The sequence below is a fragment of the Rhodamnia argentea genome, chromosome 4 (assembly GCF_020921035.1).
Source record: "Rhodamnia argentea isolate NSW1041297 chromosome 4, ASM2092103v1, whole genome shotgun sequence".
NCBI classification, from domain to species: Eukaryota; Viridiplantae; Streptophyta; class Magnoliopsida; order Myrtales; family Myrtaceae; genus Rhodamnia; species Rhodamnia argentea.
The window spans coordinates 16,163,117-16,175,256 of NC_063153.1; the positions used below are offsets into that span (position 1 = coordinate 16,163,117).

A 12,140-nucleotide genomic window follows, 5' to 3' on the forward strand; every position below is an offset into this window, starting at 1 on the left:
GAATTTAAGTATCACTAGTGGGTTAATGGCTCTGTTGCATGCTGACCAAACATCAGAGAACTTGAAGGTGGAGTCTTCCATGGAGAAACTAATGCATTAATAAGCAAATAGGCACTTAAAAGAGATGCACTAATAATGGGGTGAGAGATAAGCAATCACCTCCACTATGTTCTCCTCTTAAAGTCCATTTGATGAAACCTTGCCAGAGAAAGAAGAAAAACACTTATTATATCTTCCTCCGGCAGAATTAATTGTGGCTCCAATTCCATCTCATGGCCTAAAACTTTTTCTTGTAAGGACCATACCACATCCCTTTAACTTCGGATTTAACTTGAATGCTGCAGAAGCAAAGCCGTCTCTCTTTCTCTACTCAATTGAAAGCTAGACGTCTGAAAAGGGAAAAAAATTCTTTCCAGAAAGAGAGAACGTGTTTCACCCTTGTGCCACATAAAGTCATTCATCATCTTGCTCTTCTTTGCAATTATCACCCTTCTTTTCTAGATTCGATCCCAAAAGTGACTGTCTATTTTCGATGCCACTGTCGCTGCTACCGAGCAAGGACAGCTGATCCGGAGGTGATGCAAAGACCTTGTTCAAGAATGCAATTCATCTGCTTCGTTAACCCTGAATCAGTCGGTTCCATTATGGAAAGATGTAGTCCGGAAGGGGACTCGCTTGTGTCCATCCATTGGGACAATTTACTCTAAACCATACCGTCACTCGCATGCGAAATCTATTTTGTCACTCACCGGGGGCATAAATTCACTTGAATCGAAAGACGATAAGCGGTCCATCGAACATTATTTGAGTTGTACGGAAGGATGTAAATGTTCTTGGTCATTCATGAAAGAGAATAAACTTGCCATGATCCCAAAGACATAAGGACAAAATATCAAATGTTTGTGTTCAGGGTGATCGTTGCCTTTTTTTTTTTTTTTCTTTTTTTCCAGAAAATGTGATGCATATGAATCGGCAGTTTCTCTTCGAACACGAAAATCTCTGTGAGAAAAGCAATCACCTCCACTACAAAGAAGGAACATATACGAATGGATTATTCAGAGTAATTAAGCATGCCGAAACGTTCAATTTCATCTCAACGAAGGAATCTCTGACCGCATCGAGCAGATCCCAGCTCTTCATGCTCGGCTTTTGTGACGCATGTTGCTTTAAAATCGGGGCTGGATGCCAATAGTGATCCTCCTCGCCACACACCTAGTATAGGACTAAAGATAACAGAAATTCATACAAAAGGAGGCGTACAATAGAATCTTTGGAGTGACAAATGAAGCATAGAAGGGAAAAACTTACTCTTGTTGAGTGGTTATCTTCACTTGGTAGTTATCAGGGACAAGAGGCCGGAGTTCTCTTTCTCTATAGGAAAGCGTCAACACAATAAGGCGGTGAAAATGTCTTGCTAGTTTCAACTCAAGAGCAGGTGACGGAAAGAGAAAGCTTAGAGTCTCTCAGCAAATCGAGGAAAAAGTGTGCTTCCACCTGTCAATAAGATGCTGCAAAATTCTGAAAAAAGAAAAGAAGCACACATAAAGAAGTTAACTACTGGTAATTAACAATTGCAAATGCATAGAAGTGAAGCCAGCTGTTCAACATTGCAATGCTCAAAGGATAGAATACCTTTCATAAAGAACGTGATGAAGATGTGGATGGCATGAATTGATAGCTCGAACGATGCACTCTGCCAGTCCAGCCTGATTCATTCCTGAAAAAGAAGGTTCACAAAATTGCACTTCAATGTACTGAACAATAAAGGACAATAGGATCAGATTAGGCACTTCCTCAGACCAAACAAGATGAGATTGACATTTTTAGTAAAAGACAACTGGTAAGTGCACCAATACGTCGAATCTTCACTAAGATGCTGACGAGTAGATTTAAAGCATTCAACCAAGAATGACGGATGTCAACCAAATAAAGACAAAAAATGACCAACGGATCAGATTAAGCACTTTCTTAGGCCAAACACGAAGTGATTCATCACTTCCTTAGACTGAACAATATGTGATTGACATCTCTTAGTGACGGGCACTTGGCAATTCACCAATACATCAAATCATAATTAAGGTGCCAAAGAGCAGCCTTTAAAAGATAGGAGCACAAAACGCACCAAATATGCAGGTCGAGATATCATCTCTGGGACAAGGAATCGCTCATTTGTCAGGTCGAACTCCTGTATAGGAGGTAGTAGATATACGGGAAGTCGCGAAGGCTTCACAATATCTTCTATATTATTCTCTACGCACACACCAGACAAACTAATAGAAAAATCCCCAAAAGAGCTGTGATGAATGTATCCGATATTACGTTTATGGTCAAGTCAATGCTCTTTCGGTCTTCTGCAGATTCTGGCTTCTCAACACCAATAATCGTTCCGCCTGATGTAAGATGAGACTCATCTGTCAAATTGAGGTATCGATGTGCTGCTTCTGGATCTTTGACAAAGCCCTTTGTATGTCTGACTCCATCAGGAAGAACGTACGTGCATCTAAAGAGATTATCCAGTCCCAGCTTCCTAAAGAAGCACAGTTGATTTATGCGAGCTCACTGAAGAGAAAGATGTCTACCAAAATGTATTGGTCGAAGTTCCAACACAATTAACTAACTAACCAAAAACTTCTGCTGTACTACGGGGCATTTGATTTCTTGGGGTCATACCTACTAAATCGAGTGCTAAACATAGAGAGGCACACAATGCTAGAGAGAAGTTCGAACGCAACTAACTAACTAAGAAACATTGAAAACAACGACTAAGTTTTATGCCTTATCCCATTGACTGAGCCATCTATATGGATTTTTTGTGTCATCGCACTTACGTATCGAGTTTTAGGTAACATCTAATACCCCGCAGCTTTCCTTACGATTCTCTGGAAGATGTAAGCACTCAATATCTTTCATTCCTAATTTAGTGCTATTTAACTGATATGAATCAATTCAATTTCAAAGGCTATTCGTGATTACATTTCATGCTTCCTGAAGGGCTCGTCTACTTGGGTTTCCTTTCTCCTGAATTTTATTTTGTGCTGAAAAAAATCTCTACATGATACAATAACAGCTGGATGGCTAGTAGCAAGACAACTCTTTGTGGTTTTGGTACCAGTAGCAGCTTAGCCATGTATAGTCATATTGTGGAGCATTAAAAATTTATCCACATTTGCAAACCATTTTCTAAGTATAATGCAAACCTTTGTAATTAGCAGACATTCAATTAGAGCAAGAAGAGATTCGATCTCGCTATCTCAAAAATTTCAGGAAACCAACTACTGAATGAGATTCTGTTACTTACCATTACCTTCAGAATTCAATAAATTTTCCGAGCAACAAAGCAGAAACAAGCTGAACTACATACATAAGCTGCTAGACTATCTTCCACCCATCATAATGAGACGTCTAGCAAAATAAAGCATTACCGGGCAAGCTGCAAATCACGGTCAACATCATAGCTTCTCCTTAACATCGTCCATCAAAAAGCTCTCATCCATAACATTAATCGATATATACGACACCAACTCCTTCAAATAATTCATCAAAGCCTTCCCGCCCAGATCGATCTTCTTCACCCCATAATTCAAAGTAAAATTTCAGAAAAACAGGCACCGCGTGGGTAAAAGAGAACCCGCAACCCACAACAAGACTACACTGTGCCTTGGAGACCAACCTGACACAATGCTTAAAGCCGTTACAACGTGAAAAAGCCATAAACCACTCGAAATTTCCAGCTTTTCAAGATCACCATAAATGAAAGAGGAAAGCATAAAAAATTATCAAGACTTCAGCTCAATCTAGTCAACTTTGATACTTCAATAGCTTTGTTCAATCAACAAACAGCCATGAAGAGAAACCCAGAATCATATTCATAACTCCTCCCAGAAGAGAAGTCCTAAACCAACCTATGCATCATATCCAAGTATCCTAATAAAATGAGGAGATGAGTAGAAAATTATAGTGATTACCCTTGTGGGCTCGTGCTGGCCTCGTAGATATGAAGGAGTGAAGCAGAGTCGGCGACGTAGAGGGACTTAAAAGTTGAAGTCCTCGAAGACGAGCTCGTCGGTAGCGCGTTGGATGGAGGGGAGGGTAAAGGGCGGCTCGGTGAGGAGGAGGGAGGAGGAGGAGGTGCTGACGTGGAGGTGATTGGCGAAGAGGTGGGCCCAAATGTCGCGCTGCAGGTCGGCGTTTATGAGGTAGCCGCGGTCGACGGGGCGGCGGACGGCGGCGGAGGTGAGGTCGAGGGCGGCGGTGGAGGAGGAGTGGAGAGGTTCAGGGTGGAGGAACTTCTTGGAGGAGAGGGGGCGGAGGAGGCAGTTGGGGAGGACGGTGGGGGGGGTCGAGATCGCCGCCGTTGTCGAGAACCACCACGCCGGACATTTATCCGGCGAAAGTAGAGAGCGACTCGTCAGGTAGTGGGAAGTGGGAGTGAACTGGAGTGTATTTATTATTATTAACATGTAAAAAATATTTGTCTGTCCAAGCTAAGCATTTCTTAATACAGGTTTCTCCGATCTACGAAGAATTGCAATCGGACTTGTTTTTTCGACTTTAGAAATGTTAACGGAAGAGACTATCGATCGCTGCATCTGTCGATTCCTCCACCGCCACCCTATCAGTGAACGTATTCCTATTGATCCCACAGTTTTTCTTGATAGGCTCCGACGAGGTCTTCATATACACGGGCCAGCTCAACTTCTTCATAACTCAATCGCCCAAGGACATGAAGACCATGAGCACAGAGCTCTACCTCACGACCCTGTCGCTCGGCTTCTTCGTCAGTGGCTTCCTCGTCGCGCAAGGCAAGGATGGCTGGCCGATAACATCAACTACGGGAGGCTCGATTGTTTCAACGGATTGCTCGCGGTGCTTAACCTAGTGAATTTCGTTGCGTATCTTGTCTGTGCAGCTTGGTGCAAGCCACAAAACCCTAAACCCACTTTGGAGACGGAAAAGACTGGCAACGGGTCGTCCATGGAGGAGAAGCTCTGAAGGTTTACGAACGCTTGGAATGTCAGTGATCATATTGATGAACATTCGGGACAAGTGAGATCGGGGTTGGATGTACCTTTCACTTGCGGTTTTAACTGGTCGCGGAATAGCTTGCATTTCCTCTATGTTGACTTTATCTTTTTCTTGTAGGTAAGTACTCTGACTTCCTATTCTTGCATGTGTTTCATATGTTTAGCCATTTCATCGTAGGCATTACAATAAAGAGTATTGTCCACATCAACGCCAATCCTATCACGTATGATGTCCAGCCGTCACGTCATTAATTTCCTATCAAAATTGATCCGATAGATTCAATAGGCAAAACTTGAAAAGATTTAAGACTCGATTATCACAATTAAAAATTTAAAATCGAATTGATAAACGTGCAGTTAGAACTTTTTGGACAATTAACAAAAGTAGTCGAATCAATGGACACCGCCGGCTAAAGACTCCCTCAAGATGAACACGGACTGTTTGTGGATAGATGGGGTAATAGAGGGATCAATCGCGTGCATTTGTCGCAACTCGAGCAGCTGTGTTCGCGGAAGCCCTAGCCGCGAAGAACTCGATCTTGTACTTGCAAAGGAGAAGTGATCTGTGGAGAGACGGTGATCAGAGCGTGGAGTTGGAGTTTGATCACTTATCACTTGTGGATTTCCTAACGGGCCGAGAAGAAAGTCCTTGGGCCCTTCATGACATTCTATATGATTGTAAGATGTTGATGGCCCAGACGAGAGCAGTGAAGATTGCCTACCGTCCCAGAGAGGCCAATCAAGTGACAGATTGGGTTGCTAAGGCCCACTGCCCGAAGAACCTTCCCCTCAATTGGCAATTTTCAACCCTCCCCCCCTCCAGTCATTATGGGATAATTTGTGTTCGGAAAACTCATATAAATTGCTCTATTAGGACTTGCTTATGAGTGAATGAAAGAAACCTTCGGACCAAAACAAAAAAATCTGAGGACAGCCCATGGAGATCTAGGGTTTTGGACTGTTTGGCTGTATGCCCTTTTGTGGACTGAATAACCCCACGGAGAATAGTGGTCCGGGAGTGAAAATTCCATGAGCATAAAATATGCCTATGGGCCGAACTTTGACAATTTGGCTTGTTTGACTTCAAGTCAAGCCTCTTGTTTGATCTCTAGTTCATGCGAGGGTCCCATCATAGTCTTATAGCAAAATTTTCGAGCTCATAGTGCTCGTTACGTGCAATGTCATCATTTGAAACGATGCGAGACAACTGACAAGGTCGCTTCGGCTCGTGATGTGTGGGCTTCATGCTTCGGATAGGTCGTGCTCGTCCATTACTGTGCGCAGCATATATGACTCGTGACTACGATGGCAAGATCTTGTTGTACCAAAACCTCTAACTGGATACCTTCTATTAGGGTTTTCCTTTTCCCGATTTTGAGGTCTATGTGAACGGCCTCATGGAACAAAACAGAAGTGGTTGAACAAAAATTCGCTTATTTCCTTTGATGGTTGGTGTGGCCAACTTGAAAAAAGGTATGAAGGCCCAATAGGAATGAATAAGAAGAAAGTACAGAGGCCAGCATTATAAATACAATGTATCACGCAATATCTTGAAGGCGAAGATCATGAATCGCCAACTTTATAATTTTGGGGGAAATTGTCCGATCAATCCTGAAGGTCATCAAACACTAATGCACTCGTTCCAACTAATTTTCCTCGGAAATTGAAATTGCAGATGTAACATTGGGGAGACATAGGAGGGCCAAGAATGATTGGACCGTCAAAGTTAGCTATTTCCGATGAAATTTAATCTCGGAATGACTATATGAGAATTTCGCACAAGGATTTAGGACTAAATTAACAAAATTGAACATTTTATGACTGATTAGATTATTTCCCCCCCCAATTTTTAGCATTTCATTTTGGTGTTCAATATCAATTGAAAAAGGCCGAATGACTCCCCACACTTACTCCAACAAATTAATACATATGCATCTATAAAAAAAAGATCAGTTCGATGCAATAGATAGTAAGATGCGTGATGTGACACATCGACTTATAAAGAGAAAGACAAGAGGAGAAGAAGATGCTTGTGTAGACACATCATGTGAACAATAGATTAAGCATAGTCCACAAATTCATCTTGACCATGAACATCTCTATCCCAAAATCATCCGGACCGACGTCTTCCACCGAAACATAAATATAAAATATATATATTATAAAATTAACTACCCCTATTCACCCCCCACAAAAGGAGAGTATCCGATTTATTCATGCTAATCCGATTTATTCATGCTAATCTTGTCCTCTAAAAACAAACAAAAAATAGCACAAAAAAATTGGACATAAAAGTAATTTGTCATATCTTAAAACTTTTTCTCCTCCACTGAAATTACAAATAACAAGATAAGGGGTTTTACCAATTTCAACATCAATTTTTCTCTTCGCTCTTTTTCTGGTACTCATCTCCGTCCTTCATATCCTTCTCCTCCAGCAGCTTCCCGGCCTCCTCGTCGCCGGCCTCGCCGGCCTTCGCCGTCTTGGCCTCCTCTGCAGCCTTCATCGCCTGGAGCTTCGCGTGGTTGTAGTAGGCCACCCCGAGGAACGCGATGCCGTACCCGAACAGATTCGCCGGGGTCACCGTGTCCTTGATCACCGACCACGAGAAGGCGATGAGCAGCCAGTCCTTGACCACCCCCGCCACGTTCATTGTGAGCGCCGACGTCTTCCCCACGAGCAGGAACACCGCCAGGTTCAGCGCGAACGCGCACAGCGAGTTCGTCCCGAAGACCAGGAAATCAAAGTGGAAGGTCGACGTCTGGATCAGCCTCGGCATCTCCATCACTGCCCACGGCAAGGTCAGGAACACGAAGCAGCACGGCGCGACATAGTAGAGCGACGTGATCGGGTTGAGCTTGATCCCGGCTGAGGTGAGGAGTATCTGGATCAGGACTAGGCGGGTGGCCTCGAAAGCCACCGCGCCGAGCTGCAGGAACACCCCGAATGGGTCGAACTTGGCCTCGCCGTAGGCGGCGATGGCGACGCCTAGGGTAATTGAGATCATGTTGGCCATGGTGTTCGATCTGAAGGTCTCCTTCTTGAGGGAGATGCCGATGGAGTAGACGGCGACGGGCATGAGGGCCTTGAGCATCTGGATGAAGGAGACGGAGAGGTAGATGTAGGCGGAGTTGGAGAACCAGAGGGAGAGGGCGTAGAGGGCGCCGATGGGGACCACGTTCTTGAGGTAGAATTCGCCGGTCATGGTGGTGACGGGCTCGACGACCTGGAAGACCCGGACGAGGAGGTAGGCGAGGGAGGAGCAGAAGGCCATGTGGATCATGGTGAGGGAGATGGGGAAGGGCCAGGCGTAGAGCTTGGGGTCCAGGATGTACTTGTTGAACACGATGACGGCGAAGGAGAGGGAGATCCAGATGGCGACGTAGGCGTAGGAGATCGCCACCTTCTTCACCACCTCCTTCGAGAGCGCCATGGCGGTGGCGGCGGCAGCAGGGTTTTGGGGAGGCGGAGGCGGTGGAGGCGGTGGATTTCTCTGTCTTTGGTTGAGGGTGGAGAGAGGCAGAGGACTGGTTAAAAGAGGAAGAAGAAGGGCAGAGAGGAGATTGAGTGGTATTGGGGTTTGAATTTTCTTATTCGTGATGGGGTCGTTGACCTTGAAGGATTCTTATTTCTGCTCCTACTTTATTTTTTTATTTTGTGGCTTTAGGGTAAATTCTTTTAAGAACATTTAATTTTTTTTATTCCGACATTAACCAACATCTGTCAATATTGATTAGGCTACTTAATCAACTGTTTAATCAACTTTCCATGTAAATGCTGATAAAGATACCATATAATATACCGATCCAAATTCTTTCTAAAAGGAAGGTTATCGTAATTAGGTAGGAAACATATTTACTTTATGATTACTCTCTTGTAATTACTCTTTCAGTGAAAATCCAATATTTCCATTTTCAGTTTGTGTTTATGTGTATCTCTTTCTATAATCTGACTAGTTGGAGGTATGCACAACACTTTACAAACTCCATGTATAGGTTAAACTTTTGACTGATGATCCGAACGAAATTGGTGAGATTCGATTGGGGTAACCTCCGTTTATGCACATATTTTGAATTACTAAAAAGAATATTGATTTGCTCCTATTGCGTGAACATAACAAATCCACAATTGATCTGATGACTTGCTTAATTGAGCAACTTGTGTTAATCAACTATTGGATTGAATAGTTGCCTTATGGGACACATTTAACTCAATCGCTATCCATTTATATGTTTTCAATTCAAACATTTAACCAACAGATAATTTGTTATTTACAGTTCAAATTATTACCAATTCGGAATCTTCGAAAGGGATATTTCTCAATATAGAAATAAGTGAAAAAAACTATTTTCTAGCAATATCGAAATATGAAAAACAGAACTTATTTTGTTTGGAAAAACAACTTCAAGAAAAACACCTTTTCGTCATTTCAAGAATTGTAAGCAATGCCTTAAAATCCGGTAAAAAGGAGAAAAAAGTACTAATAATTTTCATTACAGGATATCACCATCCAATCAAACATTTCTATCGTAATATTATTTTAAAATTCAAAAGTTAAATCAAACCCCGAAATGCTATCGATTCGTAATTTCATATTTGCATAGTATGTGATAAGATAATCGAATATACGATCACAATTTCATTATAAAATAATCATTTATTAGGTAGAGATTGGACCAGGAGACACCCAGGTTGAAGTCAAATTTTTTTTGTTACACGTCTTTATCAGTTTGGTAAATTGCAATCTTGACTGGGTTTACATGTTTCAGTGGGAGCATTGAGAAAAAATTAACGTGATGGGTTACCACCGTAATAAGTAAAAGTTAATTAAGTTGACCATCTCGAGATATGCGATCTATCTTTTGTTTGGACATGCTTTGATTGCGCATGGAATGGTCCCCAAGAATTTGGGCACGCGTGTGTAGATTACAGGAATTTCAATTTCTTAGGACCCCGAAAAAGTTGGTCAACAACTGCAAATTCACGCTTTTGCTTATATATAAACTAAAGATTTGGGTATTGAAGAAGGGAACCTGATTGACCCAAAAAAAAAAGAGGAAATTAGAGGGAGGATATTGTAAACCTCAAATATAGTTTCTAACTTCGAAGTTTTGTAAACAAAAATCGAGATGTGAAGGTAAAATCTTCTCGATCATTGCTAATTTTTAGTGTGTAGACGTAACAATAACTTAAAAGGCGGCTTCACAATCCGACCAAATTTCAAATCATTCCTTTCCAAATTAGATGAAATTACCATACGTTCTGCTTTTCTTTACTTATTCAAAACTTTTTTTACATGCCCTTTTTCACTCGCAACGCGTGTACACTTTCACAAGTAACATTAAATCAATAAAAACAAAATACGGGTTACCTTGATTAAAGAAGTTTCGATTGGTGCCTATCCCTCGATTCACACTAAGACTAATGCAATTCCAGATCAAACCTTTTTCTTTCCTCTAACCCGACAATAAACAAAGGAAATACTTCTTCTTCTTCTTCTTCTTTTTACAGAAAGAAGGATTCTAACGCAAGTACCACGATGTACGTACCAAGCATCTAGGTCTAGGAATGTGAACTCACGCAGCTTCCACGTTAAAATTTAATGGTTTGAGGGTTTACATGGACCCAATTCACATGGGACTGCTGACCTAAACACAAATATCGACACTATTATATCGATTTTATTATTATTTAATCGAGCTCTTGGAAATATCAAAGTTGTACCCTTTGCTTCTTGGGCAAAACAATGATACTTGTAACGGCGTCCAACCTTAATATATAGCGAGATTATAGAGCGAAAGATCCTATCTCATGGTCACCTATTGCCTGATCCCGTGCATCTTTGACACGTAGAGAGAATGATAAATCGAAAAATGTGGGCATAGCACATGGCAATCGTGATTGGAAAGGGGTTATAGCCTAGCTAATAGCTACTAGTACTACTACCCAACTTACCAAACGGAATTTAAAATCCATACTTATTGAGCCACAAAAGCTGACATTATTTTCCAACTCATACCGCGACGCGTTTTGAGTACTAGCCGGAGGTCATCGGCCTTGGTTGAGGTGGCCGGAGTTTGCCGGCCCCAAGCGAGGGCCGACGACTCACACCCGGCCCGGGCGAGGGCACCCGGATCTAGGCTGCACCAAAGCTGGCTCGGGCCCAACGAGGACTAAATGAGGCCTCGCCTGGGGCTAGTGAGGGTCGGCCACCCTCTCCCATGGCCGGCGATGGGCGGCAACGATGCCAGTGCCCAATTGGTGCCTCCCTTTCTCTTTCTTTCCTTTTTTTTTTTCAAAATTTAAAGAAAGAATAGATTTTCTTTTCTATGCTTTTATCCAATTTAAAAAAAAAAGAAAAGAAAACAACAAAAATCAGTAAAAAATAAGATATAATTAAAAATTATCAAAATCAGCCCCGACCATCCACATTAGCGATTTTCTACCAAAATTTGTCGGATAAACTCAATTAGCAAAACATGAAAAGATTTAGGATTAATTTGATAAAATTAAAAAGTTGAGAATTAAATTGGCAAAAGTACAAAAGATTTATGACTTTTTAGACAAATTTTCCATAGGGGTGTTTGTCGGATTTTAAAGAAACGAAGGGCATTTCGGTAAAATTGATGTGATAGATTTAGGTACTGTGTCATTGGTAATGATTGATGTTTGTATGAACTTGGGTTTTCTTTGTTTCTTTTTTCTCTCTCTATTACACGAGAATCTTTGGTTTTATATAACTAAGAATTGCCCAATCAGGATATCGTGGAAATGATTTTCCTATATGAAGATGTGCTGGAAAATTTTCCAATCATTAAAGTTTTATCAGTTTTCTTTTAGGTTGTCTTGAGAATATAATGCAATTAAATGGGACCTTCCAAGAAAGATTAAGTAAGGAGTATGGTCGGTGAGGACTTTTTTTAGGTTTAGCAAGTGTAACCGGAAACCAGTTTCCAAAAGTACATATGACTACCAATAGTAGAAAATAAATCAAGAGAGTTGCAGTGTCGCAATCAAGAAGGGGTAGGCGGGAAGACAGTCGAGACCGACACCGGAAAAATGCGAGTGCTTGAAATAAGTACCCAATGAAATCAAAAAGAATTCATGTCTATATAT

General features: G+C 41.7%; 2 protein-coding genes and 1 pseudogene across 3 annotated transcripts; all 3 read right to left on the minus strand.

Annotated features, from left to right (window-relative positions):
- Nucleotides 1-270: 270 nt before the first annotated feature.
- On the minus strand, nt 271-8,607 carry LOC115757108 (probable sugar phosphate/phosphate translocator At2g25520). 2 transcript variants are annotated; one of them, XR_007198255.1, is made up of 2 exons: nt 7,341-8,607; nt 271-289 (listed from the first exon to the last, which is right to left on the minus strand). XR_007198255.1 is itself a non-coding variant. In XM_048278275.1 (1 exon), the coding sequence occupies exon 1, from the start codon at nt 8,455-8,457 to the stop codon at nt 7,399-7,401; it is 1,059 nt and encodes a 352-aa protein (XP_048134232.1). In that variant the 5' UTR covers nt 8,458-8,607; the 3' UTR covers nt 7,301-7,398. The 2 variants fall into 2 exon arrangements, 1 of the variants encoding a protein (XP_048134232.1); XM_048278275.1 differs by lacking the exon at nt 271-289 and having other exon boundaries at nt 7,301-8,607.
- LOC125314828 (actin-related protein 6-like) lies at nt 1,063-3,469 on the minus strand. Its single transcript, XM_048278054.1, has 7 exons — nt 3,423-3,469; nt 2,320-2,527; nt 2,123-2,185; nt 1,633-1,754; nt 1,458-1,508; nt 1,309-1,371; nt 1,063-1,223 (listed from the first exon to the last, which is right to left on the minus strand). The coding sequence occupies exons 1-7, from the start codon at nt 3,467-3,469 to the stop codon at nt 1,094-1,096; spliced, it is 684 nt and encodes a 227-aa protein (XP_048134011.1). The 3' UTR covers nt 1,063-1,093.
- Nucleotides 3,458-4,380, minus strand: LOC115757111 (annotated as a pseudogene).
- Nucleotides 8,608-12,140: the final 3,533 nt, after the last annotated feature.

Bases quoted from the DNA above. Each gene is read 5' to 3' on its own strand.
- LOC125314828 (XM_048278054.1), bottom strand. From the start codon at position 3,469: ATGTTAAGGAGAAGCTATGATGTTGACCGTGATTTGCAGCTTGCCCG. The intron at 2,186-2,319 runs GTAATATCGGAT...CCTCCTATACAG, and splicing joins GCATTGACTTGACCATAAAC to GAGTTCGACCTGACAAATGA. The intron at 1,755-2,122 runs GTGCGTTTTGTG...TTTATTGTTCAG, and splicing joins TATCTCGACCTGCATATTTG to TACATTGAAGTGCAATTTTG.
- LOC115757108 (XM_048278275.1), bottom strand. From the start codon at position 8,457: ATGGCGCTCTCGAAGGAGGTGGTGAAGAAGGTGGCGATCTCCTACGCC.